The 20,599-nt window shown below is 38.0% G+C and overlaps 1 protein-coding gene across 2 annotated transcripts in view; it reads right to left on the minus strand.

The window, feature by feature from the left end:
* The window catches only part of YTHDF3 (YTH N6-methyladenosine RNA binding protein F3), a 38,212-nt gene that overhangs the window by 16,450 nt on the left and 1,163 nt on the right, over window positions 1-20,599 (minus strand). Inside the window, exons 2-5 of one of the 2 annotated variants that reach the window (XM_067553692.1) lie at window positions 19,310-19,334; window positions 11,138-11,185; window positions 10,401-10,486; window positions 5,819-7,411 (exon numbers count right to left, since the gene is read on the minus strand). In XM_067553692.1, the coding sequence (XP_067409793.1) occupies window positions 5,819-7,411; window positions 10,401-10,486; window positions 11,138-11,185; window positions 19,310-19,334 (1,752 nt within the window). The remainder of the gene's footprint in view (window positions 1-5,818; window positions 7,412-10,400; window positions 10,487-11,137; window positions 11,186-19,309; window positions 19,335-20,599) is intronic. The other variant, XM_067553693.1, reaches the window with a different exon arrangement.

Here is a 20,599-nt window from a genome sequence, read left to right on the forward strand (position 1 = left end):
CATTTATACAACGTTGAACAATACAAACTAATAATTAACAACACTTCAGATGATTTCACATTACTTCTGACAGACGGCATATGAAACAAGATTACAATTTCTTTGCTCTAATGAAAGATATGATGCCCTGCATGTTTAAAATAGAAAAGTAGAACCGGATGCACAAAAAAATGTATGATTATTGTACATATCAAAAGGCAATTTATTCAAATGAGTTCAGGGACTGTAAACAACCACTTAAAATTTTCATTAAACATAGGAATTTCAAAAGATTACTTTCATCTTGGTCAGATAAAACTCCTTGCACTTTAATAGGGATACTTTAATAGAACACAAAGCCAAGTTCTATTGGAAATTAATTATTGATCATCCTAAATTGTTAAATTTTTAAAACCAATATCCTAAAATAAGTTCGTTGGAACAGTGCATAGTTATAAAGGTAATTAAATCCATAAATAATTTGCTCTGTTTGCTATGTTTATATCATTGACTAAGGAAATTTGTTATTACATGTGCACAGTAAAATCTTAATTGAACTTCAAGAAATGCATCACTGACTACTGCTATTTAATGTATTTAATATTTTATTAACAGCAAAAAACACGTTTTATGAAAAGTACACAGTTAAAAAAGAAACAAAGTAATTATCACAGCTGCTATAGAAAACAGGCATGTACTTAACCTATATTACAGCCAGAATAGGTAGTTACACCAACAGTACAGAATACACCAATTTAGGTATAATGCCATAAAAATCTAGCCTGGCACTAGAAAGAAAAGGATTACCCAATTATCCATAAATTGCAAAGAGTTTCAGAGATACAAATTATTGCATTTCTGAAACTGTTCTCCAATTATAAAAAAATGGACTACATTGTATGTTTATAATATAAAAAAGATGAGAGAACAAGAAAGAAGTTATGCCATAGAATGGAAAAAAATAATCTACCAATTTGAAGGCAAAATTCTATTTGCACGATTAAATGAAGGATCAAGAGTTTGGATCTTTTGGTAATCAGTGTTTAGTTTCATTAGATTTCCTATTATGTTTTAAGTACACATTAAATCAATTTTAGCCATACTTCAAATGCATGTACAATGAAGCATCAGTGAGATAGTCATGCACTTCTAAACTTTTTCTGAACTGTTTGAGGTCTCAAACATTTTGCAGAGGGCTGTAAAAATGAATGCAGAGTATTACATACTTTTTTTAAAAGCATCATGACAAATATTTATCTCTTTGTTAGTTTGCTCTCAGTTAGCCAGTCATAGAATGAGAAAGAACAACTAAATTATTTAATTTACCACACTGGAATTACAGATGCCAGCAGTTGAGCCATATGGATAGGAGATTAAAGCCAACAATTTGGAAAATGTTCATTTATTACATAAAATATATGCATAATCACACAACTGAATCACATAAGAAATGTCTAAATTAAACAGTAGAACAGTGTTTTGGATTTTAAGTTTAGAGAGTACATAAAGTCACTGTACTAACAATACCAGCTTTTTTCCAATTACATTTTATGGTTTTCACTTACTGCAAAAAGAAAATAGCATAAAGAAAATCCATAGACTTTAAGATCAGAAAGGATCATCATGATCATCTAGTGTTTGATCTCTTACACACTGAGGCCACAGAACCTCACCCACCCACTCCTGCAGTAGACCTCCAATAACTCATCCAGAGGTTAAAGTCCTCAAATCATGGTTTAAAGCAGGAGTGGTCAAACATTCAGCCCGCGGACCGGATACAGCCCGCCAACCTTTTTGGTCTGGCCCCTGGAGGCAGCGCGCACTGCCACAAGATCTTGCAGCATTGTACTCTCTGGCGGCGGCACACACTGCCACCAGAGGGAACGACACTGCGAGATCTCGCGGCGGTGCGCGCTGTGTGCACGAGACACAGCGCTCCAAAATGCCTAGTATTTCAATTTATGGTATGTATGGCCCACTTGAAGTACATTTAATTCAAATCTGGCCCGCCATAGCAAATGAGTGACACCCCTGGTTTAAAGACTTCAAGTTACAGAGAATCCACCATTTACACTAGTTTATAAATTTGCAAGTGACCAAAGCCCCATGCTGCAGAGGTAGGCAAAACCCCCCCAGGTCTCTGCCAATCTGACCCATGGGAAAATTCCTTTCCAATTGCAAATATGGTGATCAGTTAGACCCTGAGTATATGGGTGAGACCCACCAGCCACACAGGTGGGACAGAATTCCTAGAGTAACTCAGAGCTCCTCCCCATCTTTTTAATTTCCTCAGTTCCTGAAGTATTGGTCTTTGAATTACTGGCTCCTTTGATAAGTTCTCCCACAAAGCAGTAACTCTCAAAGTATCAGTTTAAGCAAAGAGATTAATATAAATTATGTGTAATTTAGAGCACCAAAAGCAAAAGAAATAAATAAATAGGAAAAGTCTGAAACTTAGTAACCTCTCTCAATAAACCGAACATACACTTTTCAGAAACATTAAAAGAATGCACTAAAGATATGGTAAACTCTATGGTTGTACTAATCACAACTGATAATCCATCTAAGTAAATTTCATGGAATTAGTAAAATGGTCATATTTTTCACCCTGACATTTAATATACCCTAAAAAATTAAACATGTAAAGGGTTTCTCATAACCACAGAGATACTTGGTTTCATCTGCTCTATCCTCGATCAACCTTTAAACTACCTTCCAGTCGTGACAGCCAAATGTAGAAGCATGCAATCTATCTATGTATGTACTGATCTCAGTCAAAAATACCCATCTCTGACCTCCCGAAACTGGCAACCTAGGCATCCAGCCACCAGATCATTTTATTCGGCCTGACTAGAGGCAAGGTTGCAGCCCAAGAACAATTTAAGACTGAGACCAGATCTAAACTAAAAAGAGTTTACAGCTGAAGAGTGTAAAAAAGCACAACCTTGAGGTGCGTAGTTAAGCCGACCTAATTCCCAGTGTAGAAAGTGAAAGGCCGATAGAATTCTTCTGTCGACCTACTTACTGCCTCACAGAGACGTGGATTAACTATGCCAATAGGAGGGGTTCTACACAGTATAGCCTCTACAAGGAAGCACTATAGCAGCATTTCAATTGTAGACAAGCTCTGAGCTAGGTTATTGAGGGGTGCAGTCTTTTAGTGTAGACTGCTGTGTAGCCTCATGCCTCTATGCTCAGATCTGCTTCTGCATCAACACAGGTACCATTCCTGCCCAATGTCACCCAGCACCAGTTACTGTGGCCCCACTGAACTGTCTGGGAGCTGAAAGTCAACCAGGTTCCCCAGCAGTGAGTGGGTGGGTCAGGGCACATTTCTGCCAATAGGGAAATAACCAGAGCTGGGTGTTACGGGACAGAGACAGAGCCTGGGTTGATGGGAAATGGAGCAAACCCTGGGCATAGGAGCCAATGTGTCAGGCTGCAATATCACTCATCTGGCTCAACCATCACTCACCCAGAGGATGTCCCCCATGCTATCAAGCTCTGGCTACGGCCTTCCCTTTGGACGTGGGAGCAAAGTAGAGGTAGAGAATAGAAGAAGCAAAGACAAAACATTAAGATAGATGTTTTTATTGTTGTTTTTATTTATTAATCTCCTACTTTTCTGCACACTAAAATAAGGTTTAAAAATTATGTTTAATCTGCTGGGTTTTTTTTTTTTGGAGAGGGGTTGTATTTACAAGTTGTGCTATAAGGGTGTTTTCTATTAAAGAACACTCCAGTTTCACAGTTAACCATGTATTACTGTATGTTAACATGCTGTATTGTAGCAAACATTCTGAGTTATGCAATACATAGCCTCCAAAAATATATATGGCCCGTCAAAGGTTTGTAATGGATTTTGTAGCCATCTATCACCTTAAAATTGCCCATCTTACACTAGGCAGTCCTACAGAGGAGGCAACACAAACGTAAAGTGGAGTGGGGGTGAACGCTGATTTGAAAAATTAACTTGAAGTTTGCCCTAGCAAGTGATGGGACCTAAACCATTAATTTCTGCAGAAGCTGAACTTTCATTATGAAAAAAAGTTTGTACTCTTTTGGGTATAAATAAAATCCTTCCAAGAGAGAACAGAATGTAAGCTAATGCAATGTCATTTTTGTGTGTCTGCACACTATTCCAGTGCCTCCACTGTCACTCATAACTATGGTAAGCAGAACTAGAGTAAAATTAACAAGACTAATCAGTTGCACTACAGCTATTCCAGAAACCAGGGGTAGCAGTGGAACTGTCAAGAACCATGCCAATTTCACGACAGGGACTGATAAAGCTACAAGCAGCAGAAGAGACAAACACCTGTACTATTCATCAGAAAGGTAGACGTAACAGAGGTTGGGTGAGAGGTACTGTAGTAGAGGTCTCGCTCTGACAGAAGCCTGGAGGCCACTGAAGAGGAGGAAGGTATTAATTTTATATTTAAAAAATGGAAATCCTCCTTCACAGTTGCCAGGAAGCCTGTGAAGTGGACAAAAAGATACCACACTACTAGGCAGCCAGTATGAGGTGATGCTTCAAAAACTCCTAGTAGCCAGCGGCAAATACGAAAGACTGAGCCCTGAGCAAGATCCAGAGAATACCCTGGTATAAATACCAGGATCCTCATTTGGCTTAATAAACATCACTTATTCAGTATGAAATCTTTATACTATATGTTCCACATGTTAAGAATAAATGTACATTAAAACTTGGGGGAAGGCAGGTAATGGCAGAATGTTAAGGCTTCAAACAAGAACAAAGCTCTCAGACCTGACCGACGCAGGATCTTCACAGTCTTTCCAGGTTCTTATACTGGCACCTATCCCTGCAATATCTGAGCACATAAGCTAACAGGTTTATAGTAGTATTCTGACTAGTAGATCTGGTAAATTTTTCAAGCCATTAGATGAATCTTTCATAAATCCAATTACTACTCAGCTTTGACAGAAGCAAAATCTAAAAACGAAAAAATGCAAAAACAACAATACCTCTAATAGGGCAAGTGGGGACAAGGAAGGCAAAATAGGTGAACACCATAAAGCAACTTTGAGGAAAAGTTACATTTAATATTTTTAAAGTAAATTTTCTGAAATTCTGAAAAAAGCAAAGCACATTTTTTAGGAATTTTCTCCAATGAAATTATATTGCTGTAGGCACGTATTTCCTCTACAGGCAACACAAGTTGAAATAATTGAGACAACACTACCGTTAAAGAGCTACTAAGAATATTTCTCACACTGCAAAGGTGATCACTGGCTGCTTCCACATTTTAAAATTTAAAAAGTTAGGAGACAATACAAACTGACCTAAGCATAAATTTACAGATCAGTATTGTTAGAATTTTGATTTTAAAAAAAAATCATTTTACTTAAAATATTTATCTGTTACTGCATTAAATAACCTTTATTTCCCTTGTAATTCATTGCCCTAAACTGTCTGTGTCACACCTAATTTTAATATGGCACTAAAAGTTGTCAAAGAAATTTTAACACTGTACTAAAAATGAGACTCCATTAGGGAGATTATATTCTACTGACTGTTTTTTTCATTTTGTAACAATAAGTAAAACATTTTTTTAAAAAGTCTTACACACAAACTTATGTTAGGATTGTTCTGTTCATGTTAATCCACAAATAATTTAGGTTTAACCACAAGAATTAAAATTTAGACTCTAATTAGCAGGAGCCAGTTACATCAACTACCAAAGCACTATAACTAGCGTGGGACAAAGTAGCATTACTTTCTGCTTCAATGTATACTGCAACTTTAGTTGTAAGAAAACTAGGTTGCCAAAAACAAAGACACTACAGAAAAACTACTATAATGAAATTAAATTCTTACCCTACGCATGGCTTCCTCCTCTTCTTGACGCTTTTCATAGTGTGCAAAGTCATCAAAGATTGAGGTGGTATGCTTGAAAGTAGCAATTATTTTAAGCACTTGCTTGGCTTTTTCTAGGGGTACCTCTTGAGTGTCCCTCGAATTGGTAACCGGTTTGTTGTCATTATTTTCCAAACGAATGTGCCGCAGCTGGTTATTGGGAACGTCTTTGACAAAGATCCACTTAACATCAAACTTCCCCTTCCACTTATCCTGAGACCAGACTCCGGCATATGCATTGTAGTCCACAACAGACTTCATCTCAGCCACTCCACAAAAATGTCCACTGCCATTCACACTGAAGAGTAAATAGAGTGGACCTTTTCCATTCAGGGAACGGTAAGCAGCATCCAAGCGCTTATTACCATGTTCAGTACTACACCAGATAGAGTATTTAATGGAGCGGTGTATATCGTCCTCTGAATAGCTTTTGATTATAAATACACGTCCATTCTTCAGGTTCCAATCAAAGTCTTTGGGATTATAGTTGTTTATGGCCTTTAGTTTCTCCAGTACTGGGTGCACCTCTACACCAGAAGGTGAAGAGCTGACAGGTACAACACCTAAGCCAAAGTTTTCACTGCCAGCTCCTCCATTGTTCTGGCTGAAGCCCACGCCCCTATTACGAGGAGCAACCCAGCGGTTTTGCAGCTGCTGTTGCTGCTGCAACTGGTGAGGCTGGGCCTGCTGCTGAGGTCCTTGTTGCTGTTGTGGTGGCTGAGGCTGCTGTTGAGGCAGTTGGCTTTGCACCAGTGGTGGTGGTTGAATTAATGGCTGAGGCTGCTGTATGATAGTCTGAGGAGGCAGTATTGGCTGGGAAGGTGGTGCTTTTACCATTGACCCTTTGTCATCCCAAGTTCCAATGTTCATGTTGTGTTTTATAGGAGGTGGTGGTACAGCAGGGCCCCCAATTCCTACATTACCCTTAGGTTTGAGTTTCGGTTGTGGTTTAGCAGGCTTCCTAGCAATGGCAGCCCATGAGGTTGTTTTAGGTGCTGAACTGCTAACTGGGGGCACACTATTTGCTGCAATGCTTGTCATACCTGTACTGCTCAGAGCTGAACCTACAGTTTTTGTCACTGCAGCTGTCATATCCCCACCAATTTTCAGTCCGGTCATGCCTTGCTCAATGCTGCTGATTCCAGGCACCTTGCTCAAAGTATCATTGCCAAATCCAGCCTGTCCATCTGCTATGGCTCTGCCAAGAGAGCTAGGTGGATAGCCATAGCTGCTGCTATAAGCAGAGCTTTGTGTTGATTGTCCCTGAGATCCACTTGTCCCCCATGTAGAGAAATCTGCATTCCCAGGAAAAAAATTAAATCCATGTTGACCAAGGAATGGAGGGGTATTTCCTAAAGCCCCAGGTTGACTAAACACACCATCAGGTATATAGTGATGTTCACCATTGCTCATCTGTCCATAGGTTGTCAAGTATGGCATCGGAGGATCGCCTGCAGTGGACCACGCTGCTTCACTCAGAGAATATGGAAATCCAATAGATGGAGCATAATAACTAGGCATGTATGGGTCTGACATTGGTGGATAGCTGTTACTCTGCAAGAAAATAAAGCAAAATTAGCGGCGGAACTTCCCACTATCAACATAATTCAAGGGAAAATGGCAGGCATTAGACAATGAACATAAATAACGTTGATGCTCTGTTTACAGTGTTCCCTTTTACTTTTCCTGTAAGGCTACAGAAACTTCAACATATTTTTATCTAAAAATATCTAAGCTTTTGAGCTTCACATGCAAGATTAAGTTAGTTTTTTCAAAGTTGACTTAAGTGTAAATCCACCCTTTTCTCTAGTAAAAAGTTACATTCATAACATCAGCCAGAGTACTACCTACCATTCTAAAGCACCGGTTCTCAAACTGGGGGGTCACGACTCCTGAAGGGGTCACGACATGGTTGTTCGGGGTCACGAGCCCCAAGCCTGGCCAGGTGTGGGGCTGTGAGCCTTCCTGCTTCTTCCCGGCAGAGGAACATGAGGAGGGGGACGAGTGGTTACACACAAATACTGCTCACCCCCTCCCCCAACATTCCTCCATGCCCCCACCAAGGGCCTATGAGGAGGAGAAATGAAAAACAAGGCCAGGGCTCCCTGCATCCAGGTCACTTTCCCCATCTGGGCTGTGCTAAAAGGTAAGCATCAGGAGCTGCTGCTCTCTGCCCTCTCATTATGCAGCCCAGGTGAGGAAAGTGACCTGGATGCAGGGAGCCCTGACTTTGCTCCTCACTCTCCCCTGTTCACAGCTCACTAGAGGTGTGCGGATGAGCAGCATTGGAGGTGGCAGTGAGCAGCAAGACCAGCCTTTCTGTGCATGCAGGTTAGTTTCCCCAGGTAGGCACGGAGTGGGGGTGCTGGGGTTCGGGGCAAAGGAAATACAGTGCAGGGGTTAGGGGCGAAGAGGGAGCGGGGAGCCTATAGGGGCTAGGGGAGAAGAGGGAGTCACACTCAGAGGCTTACTGTGTGAAAGGGGTCACAAAGTTTGAGAATCACTGCCCTAAAGATTACCGTGGGTATGGTGATGTTAACCTATGATTACAGATGGGCACAGAAGGATCATATTTTTAATTGGTAAATGTCGGTTAGCACCGATTTCATCATATACACACAGACAAACAAAAAAATATCCTTTTGATAATAGACATTTAAAAATAGGCAAAGAAAGAAAAATGCTGCTTGAGAACTTGAGAGTTTAATTTTAAGGATATTTGTATATTTTGACACGTGATGTTGACAATGTATATTTTAATGGTTATAAAACTAACTTTTTGTATCTCAATATCTAGTGTCATTAAATAATTAGTCTGATCCTACCATTGTCTGATAATTTCCCATATCTAAAAAAAATGCTTAAAAACAAACATTGATATCTGTCAAAATAAAAAACCCTGAATTCTGCCATGCCTAGTTATAGATTGATAAAGAACTTGAGGAATTTAGTGCTTAATATATGAAGCAAGATTAAAGATACCCAAGTGTGAAGAAGACACTATTCAACTAACTCAAACTAGATCTTCAGTAGAGATGGAAAAACTTTCTGCAAGTGCTGAGACTATTACAATGTAGACACGTACAAGTTTGCAAAACTCACATCTTGTTACATTAGTTCTATTTATTATAAGCAGCTCTTTCTTCATATACAAAGCCAGTCTCAATTGGCCTCATATTTTATAGCACTTAGATATATGTGAAACCATTTAACCTTTTTCCAAAAACCCAACTCGTAGCAAAAGAGCTCTCTGTGTGTTCAGTGTTTTAATAACACTTTAAGTAGCACATTTAAAAGCAAGCAATAAAACATGACAAGGTGAATACTACATTACAAATACTATCTAAATTAAAAAGTTCAAACCTGGGTACACAAAATTAGACTCCCAAATCAAATTCATTCTTACATTCAACAGCAAAGGTATTCAACAGCTAAGGTATTTTTAAAATAAAAAATATCACAGATTAGTAAATAAAACAATAATTTGTAAATATGATTGCAGTTTTCTTATTTGTTTCTTGATGAGGTTTTCATTACTATTTAAAAAAATCACTATTTCAGTGTTTCATGGGCAGACATAAGAGTATCTATTCTGCTCTAGATAGAAGAGATTATAAAATCATGCACCTATTCAATTCAATGGACTAGGGAAGTAATACAGAATTTGCATGCTGAGTTCACTCCCAGATCCAAGGGCTCATGGAATAAAGTTGCTGAGGAAGCAAAGCATCAGTCCTTTGAAAGGTATAACTCAAGTCATTTTAAAGACTCCCTCCAGAAGACAAGTGGCATTGATTGATTTGCCAAGATGCCACATCTCATCTTCCTCCAGCAGAAGACAGCCCAGTATTGTGACATGACAGCAGACAGGCAGGCAAGGAAAATCCCAAAAGCCATTTCAACCACCTTTGTTCCCTCCTGCCTCCCAAAAAGAGAATTTTGAAACTTTCAGGTTTATCTTAATTATTGAATTAAATGTTTTTAAAAAATAACTGAATTTAGTGTTATGAAAGTTGCAGGATCCACAACCCTGGAAAGTGAAGTCATCCGTTTATTGGCAGAAAAGTTACACTACAAGTTGTGGCAATATTAAACTTCAGGGGCCTTGATTATGCTATCAATCATGTGTAAAAACTCCTACTTACTTCAGTGGAAGTTATGTCCACACAATTACTACTACCCAAGAATCAAAGAACTATTGTCTCAATGATATAGCAGTGGCATGCTGAACTCGCTTAAAGCAAAAAAAACCCTTTAAAAGTCAAGTATAATTCTGATTGTAGAATGCATACATATGCATATTTATGTTAGACATACGGAACTGAAAAAACTCAATTCCATTCTTTTACTTGAAGTTTCACAAGAATGTTACTATTAAAATGATTACATGTTTTAAAGCTTTTACATACTAAGCATTAAATTATATTTTTAATCAGGAAGTAAATGCATAATAAACTTTCCTAGTTCTGTGTAAGATGTGGAAAACTTAGCTAGAAAATTAAACTCTGAATATAGCTGAAGATAGCAATGAATGCTCACTTACCTGATTTGTCTGGCTACTTAGATATGGCTCAAAGTCATCATCATTTACTGCATCCTTTTGATGAATCGAACCGTTTTGTACTGAAACTAAAAAGCAAGCTTGTATTAGGCACTCTTTCTAGAAGTAGTGTAATTTTAATTCAAAACAAAAACTAGTTCAGTCTTAATTTCTACTAAATTGTTATCTATATGATGAACTGTCTGTTTTCTTGTTTTGTTGAGAAACAGAACATTTTGTATTGATTCAATTACCAGGAATTTGCTAAATTTCAGAAGTATTTAAAAGCCAGCACATGATATTTCTCTTTGTGACAAAACACTAACTAAAGACTACGTCACTGAATCATATGAGGTAACAAATTTTGATGACAGATTTATGCATACAGTATTCACAAAAGGACTGCAAATAAGTTTCTCTCATACGATTTCATTTCAAGATAAACATTTCATTAAACTATATATGTTATAATGTACTTGTTACAAGTAATCAGGTAGACAGATTCTCTTCCTCCTGTTTAACCCTACACTGCATTGTTGCATCTATCTTAATGAGTGTTTAGATGACATTTGTCACTAGAAAGTAATCCAACAAAGACACAATAATGTCTTATAGCTTAGCTCAAGCTTTACAAACACTTCTTAGAAAAGGAAAACTTATGGTTCATCAATGACACAGGTTGATGGTTTACAATTCTCACTTTTTTTCTGTGATAACAAAGCACCTGCAGACACACTCACTTGGCATAATTTCACAGTGCAGGAGTGTGTCATAGCAAACCATTTTTCCTGCAGTCATAAGGAAAAAAAAAACAAATGATTTCAGCATTGTAGTCTGCAGAAAACCTATACAAAAAAGAACAAATCAAACTGTCAAGTCACAGCTCAATCAGCCTATTCCCCTACTAAACTGGTTTAGTGTTGAAGTGCCCTGTTTCTCAGAGCTTTACATTTATAATACTATGGTCAAGGTACTATTTCCACTTTTTCCCCCTGAGAAATCAGCTTAACAACTTTATTTCCACTGCAAGATGAAATTTGGCACACCAAGTTTGTATAACATTATGGCATATGGCAAACTTTTGGGGTCACACCCACAACCTTTCCTGGTCCACACCCCCACAGGAGCCGCAGTCAGGGGCTGGAAGCTGAAGCTTTGGCTGCTGTTGGGGCCTGGGTGGGGTTGGAGCTGAAGCTGAAGGGCCCAGGGCTGTGAACAGGGCTGTGGATGGGAGCTCGGGCATGGGGCCACAGCTGGGAGCTGGGGGTGCAGCCAGGGCTGCTGCCGGGGGGGGCGGGACTGCAATGGAGATGGGCACAGAGCTGGGCTGGGTGGCACTTCCTTCCCTCCCGCCTCCCCGTGGGAGCTGGCCCAGGCCGCGCTACACCCCCCAAAGGTTCCTGTGCGCTCCCTTGGAGGGAGCGGGGGGGAAGAACGCCTCAAGTTTGGGGACCTCTACGTTATGCTTTATCTTATACAAAGACATAGGAAGGCAAGTTCCATGACCTCAGAAAGTTCACAATCCAAGGGCAAAATCCTCTGGGAAACACACAACTCCAGAGGAATGAACATATTTCCCAATTCCTTCCAGCCATTAACAGTTTGGAACCAGTGCAAAGTGAGTGGCTTAATAGGTGGATGGGAAGTTTATGCATGTGAGCTTTTACCACACCCTTCTTTGTCTCCTACTCTTCTATCCCCTGCAGCCCTGTAGTTACAATTATGACCCTTAAAGAGGAAAAAAAGAAGCAGGAGCTGAGTCCCTGAAGTGATATTACCCTCCCTCCCAACATACTTCCTGCTACCCATTGGGATATCTTTCTCCCCTTCCTCTGGGATACCCTAGCGATCAGAAGGTGGAAACACAAGACTTGCATATCACCCAACCTCTCCCTCACAAATACAGGATTGCTCTCAATTTTATCTTTTTAGTATTTTGTTTAGAGATACTAAGTGTTATGAAGTTTCCACCACTTCTGATGGAAGTCAATTCTAGAGCCTAATACTTTCTTTGCTTGTCTTCAAGCTAACAAAGAAAGCTATCACTGGGATTTCTATATGAAAAGTGTACAGACCTTACATGGCATTCCAACAGCTGCATCATATAGAATATCTGCTGCTTCACAGCACTGATGCACAATACTTCTCCAGTGTTATACACAAGGCCAGTTACCCCCCATCCAACAGGTAGGCACTGTAGCTAACTACCATCTAATAGAGCCACTCCCCAGTGGATGGGATTTGGGGCAATACCACTTTGCAAGCAGATTCAAACCATCTTGCACATTTTTGGCTGAGTTCCATGTTTGAGGATGCAGAAACAGAATACAGACCTAAATTAGACAGATAGAAATAATTGCTTTTAAAAAAGGACCCGCACAGCTTTGAGACTGGACTGTTACCTGTTGTATTATTGTCCTATGACTATTTACCATCAATAGACTTAGTGAAAGAAACCTGTTTTAAGGTGTTCATTTGGTGCATTATGAAAGAGGAAGTTCCAACATAAAGAGCGGAATATTTGTCAAGTTAAGGGCAGAAAGGAGAGTTGTTTTCCATGATTTCCCTCTTTGGGCAAAAGCCTCTGAAGAACATACACAGCCATGCAACTAAGAAAGCTGAAGATTTACAGCTAATGTTTAACAAAAGCTAAGAAATTTAAGTTTGCAAACCAATTGGTGCCAATGCCCAATCATTTTGCAAAGTTTTCAGTTTTTATCATATGTAAAGCCATAAAGAGACTTATCATGGTGACAAATAACTATATTGTTAAGGCTGGACTAAGATGACGAAGGAGGAGTAATTTAATAATAATAGTGAAGGTTCTGACTATATAGCAATAGCAAAATACTACAACAGTTCTGAAAGGAGCTGATAATTCATATCCTACAACAGGGCTTCAGCAATAACACTCAGCACACCCTGACTAGTTACAAAATAAAAAAGTTAAAAGCAAATTTGTCTCTTATTTCTTCAACAATCAAGGGAGTCAACATCAAAACATCTGACACTATAATGGTTTATACAGATGTATATTATGATGCAGCAGCCAAATATTTATGACCATTACAAAAAGGAGGGGAGAAGTGAAGCAGAAGTTATCTGATGTAGAAATATTTTAGTTTAAAAATTAACAGTAAGCAAAACCAATATTTAATAGACGTTTTCCCAAAAATAAATGGCTTGAGACATGAGCTAATGAAAAATCTAAAATAAAAATACTCCAGATTAAATCAAGTCTATAGACAAGGAGAATATTTTGTTAAGAAGGAATGTACTCTTTCAGGTTATGTTCAGCTCATTCACACTGGATAGTAATCCACAAAAGTCTATTGTTGATGTCATTTAAAAGGAAAGGTCCACTGCCTGATCCTAGCTAAATGGTATAGATTAAAGGAGCAACAATTCTCAGATACAATCTTTATAATTGTAAACAAAGCACGTTGAGAAACAAATTCCTCAAAAAACATACTATAAAAATAGCTGGAGAAAGAAATTATATCACATGTCCAGAGTAGAATCCTACTATCAGGAATAATTTACTCATAAGTAATTTACATAAAATCTGAATCTACAGGTGTGTTTATTGGTTTCAAAAGTTTTAAGGATAAATCAAACCACTTAAAACAGATATATTTGGCCAGCCATTACATTTCTAGCTCAGCTTTATTTATTTATTTTTAAATATGCTTACTTTCTTACTGTCTGTATCCATACTCTAAACCACAATGAGATTGAACAGCTCTGGACTGCCACACTGTCAATTTCCTAGTGATTCCAGACCTGAAAATGATGATTCATTTTGGCACTTCACTTTAACTTGAACTAGCTTATTATTAAAATAATAATATACAGCACCACACATTTAGTCTATACTTCTCAAACAGTCTAAGATACATATTCTATTCTAAAAGCTCACCATCAATGTTCCTGCTTCACTTTCACCTTGCTCAAAATATTAACTGACAATAATTGCCAGTTCCTAAAAATGCCATTACCTTAACTCTACCCTCAAAATAAAATTCTGTTGTCTACTTCTGTAAATAATTATAGTCAACAATTTACTGAATAAACAAATTTACACTATGTTCTTTTTACTATCATTTTGCATTAATGAAAATTTGTGGCAAAATAGTCACTTGTGTTATTTTACACAAAAATGTAAGTATAAACTCTGCATTAAAAGTGTGGCTGATTTTTCTTGACAAGCATGCAAAACAGACAATAAAAATGCCTATTAAACTTCCATTCCTACACTTCATTCTAGTTTGAGACTGCATGGTTAAATTTAACAGCTTTACTTTAAGTTAAAAAAAATCACATAATACAGTGGAAGATTACAGGAAAGTACTAACATTCGCATGTGTTGTAGTTCTAATGCAGTGGTTTTCAACCTATTTACCATTGTGAGCTCTGTATGTGTTATGTGGGTGGCATCCACACAATATATATACCACCTGTATAGCCCTGGGGATGTCACATGTGTCACAGCTGTGTGCTGCTTGGGATGCAGGTGGCCTGCGCATTGAGAACCACTGTTCTAATTCATTAGAATATACAAACTGAAAATAAAATTTTTGGAAGGACCAATAATCAAACACTCTTTCATACCAAATGGCACTTTAAGGGTTGAAGTCAATTCCAGCTAACAAGCTCTCTCAATAGCTGTCCAAGAGCTGACAATTGTAACAAACAAAACCTTCAGAAAAAGGTATTTTACTCATGCAGTTTTTGCAGCAGCACATTAACTCTTGGCTCTTTCACATAAACCTGAATTATATATTACTCCTCTGCTACATACAGATCTTGAATCTCCATTTCTGTTTGCCATACTGTATGTTTTCCCTCAATTTATAATTGTCAATAAAAAGTCAGAAGAGAGAAATCACACAAGACTACATAATTGAGCTACTTTCACAGTATTGTTCTTAGGTATTTTACAATTATTTTCAATGTTAACTGCTCTCATACAATATAATACTATTCCTACTTATCCCTTTACACCTCATTGCACTGCTTCCTACCCCTTCTACTTTGTCAAAGATGCCATTTTTTCCCCATTTTCTTCCATGCCATCTCTTATGTATGGAAATATACATACTCTTCAAACTAATCTGTCAGCCAGCTACTCTATCCAGCTTCAAAGACCACTTCAAGCAGCAACTCTCCCATGATGCTTGCAGGAGATTACCAACTGTTAATGTATAGCCAAGTAGGGACTACCAATATCTACTTTATTTATACCCATGAAATGAGAAAAATCTCTAAACAACTCAAAACCATCTAATGGTGCATATAAACTAGTCTATGTAAATAAGTACATCTACCACTGTTACCTTCATCCTCCTTCTCCATTACCTTTATCGTCTGTCATATCTTGTGTTATTAGACTGAGCTATTTAGGGCAGGGATTGTTTTTTACTATATGTTTGCAAAATGCTTAGTCCCTAATACAAATAAACTATTTTCATTAGTGTCCTACTAGTTAATAACCAGCTAATATAAAGTATTTAACAGAATACAACCTAAAATAATATAGATCCAGTAGATTAGGCCCAACATTTAGATTTTGAAAAAAAGGTTTTACTTAAGAGTTTTATTTGGAGTCTAACGTTATGCAGTGTTTATAATGTACATATCACAGAATTATGCTAGTGCACATAAATCAAAGTAAAATTCACTAGTCTATGTTCATTATTAAATTATAGGCAATCTATGCATCAAAATGTTTAAATTCTAATTCAAGTATAGACCATGTAGATCAAGCAAAACACTGAAACTCTCAAATTGAAGCAGATATCTCTGTGAGATGACTATTAAACAGGCTAGAAATAGTATAGAAAGGAGAAATTTGAAGGTAGAGACCAATGGGCGTACAAGAACAAGAGGCAATGGGGGTAACATGGAAGAAGATGTGAAGACAAAAGTAGAAAAAGAGTACAAAGTAGGTGGTTAAAAACCAGGCTTGAAAAGAGTGTAATGAGTGCAGAAGACGACAACATGAGAAAACAGAAATGGAGGAAGGAATGGAGTTGTGGAGGGTTTTAATTGCCAAGGAGAAAGGATTTAGGATACTGGTTCCCAACCTTTTTGGCTTGAGGGCCACAAATATCATTTTTACAACCCTGAAGGGTCACCAGTCTATCAACTCATAAAAAAATGTATTGATGTACACACCGTTAAGGACTACAAATCACTACATATTTAAAGGAAACATTTTGATGCTACTGTGCTCATTTTTACATTCACTATTTTACATCTACAAATTACTCTCAGTGCATCACACACCCATAGACAAATCACTAGTGTAGATGAGTGATTGTCACTACACACCAAAGCACGTGGCCTGGCAGCTAAGTCATGGTGGGTGGCCTGCTAAGTGCAGGCCAAACTGGAAAGCACTGATTTTTAGAGTCCTGCTCCTCCTCAAGCATGGTAGGTCCTGGCTGCTCCACCAGCAGTGCCGCCACCCCCACTGCAGCCTTCCTGCTGATCTCCCATCCCCTGGCTGCAGCAGGGAAACTGCATGTGTTGTAGCCCAGTGCGTGCCACCTGGGTACCTAGGCAGTGGCTCCCTTCTGCAGCCAGGGAGACAGGAAATCATCACTCCCCTCCCTCTGGCTCCAGCTGGGACCCCAGTGCCTAAGGACCCAGGCAGAGTGCTTTGCTGTGCTCCCTGTGCGCTGATCCCTTGTCTCTTTGACTGTAGCAAGGAGCCTGCATGGTCTTGTAGCCCCGCAGCAACACACCCTGCTTGAGTCCTTAGATGGTGGCTCCCTTCTGCAACCAGCAGAAGGGGAGCAGTGGGCCACTATGAAAGACCCCGCGGGCCACTTTTGGCCCCAGGGCCAAGGTTGGGAACCACTGATTTAGGATGTAAAGTTCATTCAGTGTTTCACCCTAGAGGTTGAGATGATGGAACATTTTGAGAGAGGTCAAAGTTAGTAAGGTAGATTTAGGAGGCACCTGTAAGGAGTTGTGTTGATGAAACTGTGGGTAAGGACAATACTGCCTAGGGGCAGAGCATATAAATCAGATGAGACTGAGAACAAAATAATTGAAAAGTGACAGTTCAGTTTAGTTTACTACTTGATGAATTCACTGCAGTAAATAAGTTCAAGTAGTACACAAACTATACAAATGGTAAAACCCTCTCTCTGTTGGATGATTTTTAGAAATAAATATGGCATTTTAAAAAAATTACCAATTTGATAGTATCTTTTTCAAACACTTTACAAAGAAAATGTTCATAGTTTAATGAACTTTAATCATACAGAATATTTTACTGCTATAAAAATGTAATTGTTTTAAGTATCATCCATCCATATAAGATGTTTCTTACTCTATGCATGAAGTGAGAATGCAGATTACACCTATCATACAGAATGCAATCTGTATCTGTGTTATTAGTGTAGTACAACTGCTGGTCTCCCAGGAAAATAAATGAACATGAGAAAACTGGGGAGGAGGTGGAGGTCATAGAATAAAACAAGATTACTATATTGTATAAAAGGTTATAAATTGCAGGACAGAGAAGTGTTGATCATAAAATATAATCTGAGAAGTAAGTCATTTAGGGATAGGTTTTTCCAGGCGTTTTTGGGGGAGGAGTGTTAAGAAAAGTGAGCAATGTTTGAGTGGGGAAGAATAAGCCAAAAGAGTACAGAGCACAAGTAAGGTGCTAACAGATAGAGGGAAGAAGTGAAGAAAAAGAATCTGGAAAACTGCTTGGAGAAATATTCTGTACTGGATTCTTAAATGAACAGAACACCCGTAAAGATTTTCTCAGAATATGAGCGGTGATGTGTTCTGTTCACAGGTATGAGTAAGAAACTAAATGAACACAGGATCAAAAACTTCATTTGACATTAATAAGTAACAATGAATATGGCTGGTGTAAGTGATTAAGGCGTACTCAAGGATATCATGCCAACATTTTCACTGAAAGATAGCTAAATGAAAACAGCTGTATCTTATCACTTGATTACTCATGACATGATTTTGGTCAGCAGATTAAAGCATTTTTACAGTGATGTACCCCATGTTAAAAATACTGGGAAAAAAACTCTTTTAGTACACCACTTCTAGTCATGTTCCTTTGATAAAATCAGAGATGCTACAGAGTTGGTTATTACCAGCTAAAATCATGGCTTTTACTGCTTCAGAGAAAAACTAATTAGTCCCAGTTAAAGGCATTTTCTATTTTTAAAAAACTCAACTATTTCATTAATACACACCACATTACACTTAGTTTTAGATACATATTCAAATTGTGATTACATAAATCAGTAGATTGTAGATTAATTTAGGGTTGTACAAATATAAAACTGCAGTGGGTGTAATACTAATATATGTCAGTATAACACTGAACATCGGAATGTCTGCATACATTTTGGTTTGGTATTTTCTCAAGAAAGCTGTATGTCATGACTCACATTTCAGTTTTCAATATTACATAAACAAAAGTCAAAACCATTTAATTGTATGAAAACAATAATGCAGTATCATATGATTGAAGCATTAAGCAATCAGAAGCATGCAGAGTTGCAGACTACCAATCTAGATCCATTTGGCCATGTAGCATATTGCACCAGAAGACCAACTTTGATGTACTGGACAGACCAAACCTATACCTCAGTTTTGAATGGATGTATCCAAGTTTGAAAAGATACATTCTATGCTTGCTGGACACTGATACAATTATTTTCCCCAGTCTAAACCAAGGTTAAGCTGGTATTTAACAGCACCCTATCCTAACCTCGTTTTTCCAAGGAAATTGCCAATCCTGGATAAAATGGGTTTTTAGTTATCTTGTAGTTACATTCATTTTATATAATTGGTTGAAGACACCTTGTTCCATATATTGCAGAATCAGGGCCTCAGACATTATAAATAATAAAGCATCAACTTACCTTTATTTCCTTGTCCTTTAGGTCTCTGTATAGAATAAGGTAAGAAAAAGGGGAAAATATTAATAGAGAAATTAGCAAAAACTAAAATCCTTGAATTTTCCATTCATGCTGGTTTATGTTTGCTGAGTTTATCATTTAAAGAAAGTCAACTTAAATTACACACAAAACTTAAAATATAATAAAAATAAGTTTTTATAAAACTCAAAATCCAATAGAAATGTTTCTATGTTTAAAAAGTTTCAGTGAAAATCATGTGGTTATTTTTAATAAAAAAAAATTCCTCTCCAGTGTTTGAAGTCTAAAAAATGCAACACTGAACCTGAAAGGTAAATTAGTTTTATTTTTATTGTCCAGGGTGAAAGAAAAGCACGAAACAAAACAAATAAAATACAATTTTTAAAACATTTTCCTTTTTAGTAGGCTAAGGTTGTTCCTAATACAGGAACTTGTTTACATCATGTGATCTTTTCAACTGAAAGCTGGACATTATTGTTAGTGAGGAATGGACCAAAATTTACGACATGTAGCTCAGTGACTCACTTTTTATAAGCTTTTCAGATACCCAAAGGAATGTACAGTAGTAATAAGGCATGACACCTAGTGGACTGAACACTGGGCAAGGTGTAAGGCAATCAGTTACGTATGCTCAGTTCTGTCAGTTACCTTGGCCAAACCATATAATCATACTCATTTTCACAGAGGGAACGGAGATAATATCGCACAGAGCTGTTGTGAGGATTAATAATTATAAAGCACTTTTAATCTATCAGGGACTAAGAACTATTATAACAGAGAAGGTTACAATATCTTAATATCTTGTATAACAAAAAGATTCTGTATGGAAAAAAAGAAACCTGCTAACTCATGAGGTTCTAATGGACCTACCACCCTTCCCCCAGCACTTATATTTCACTAAACCTCGGTTGGCCTCCCTGGCTCCATCACTCTTTTAATGACTTGCTCATTTGTTAGTCTCTCTTTCTCTTAATCCAGACAGAATATAAAATAGAATATAGCCCTAAAAAACCCTCTTAATATCCAAGAACATACCAGACACAGCCACCCTGTATGCAGGGCCCCAGAGGTAGACAGAGACCCACAAGAGGTGGTGGAGTTGTGGGCTAGTAGCTAATAGAGGATGGGATGAATGAAAGAGAGAAGACACAGAGAGGAATGAAGATCTGAGAAAACACAGGGCAGCTCTCACAGCAGAGGTGCACAGAGGGAAGTAGGAAACATGCATAGATCTAGTACAGATACAAAGAGGCACAGATAGGATTAGAGAGGGGA

The sequence above is a fragment of the Emydura macquarii genome, unplaced genomic scaffold (assembly GCF_026122565.2).
Source record: "Emydura macquarii macquarii isolate MOO-44397 ecotype Brisbane River unplaced genomic scaffold, CSIRO-AGI_Emac_v2 contig_1477, whole genome shotgun sequence".
Lineage (NCBI taxonomy): Eukaryota > Metazoa > Chordata > Testudines > Chelidae > Emydura > Emydura macquarii.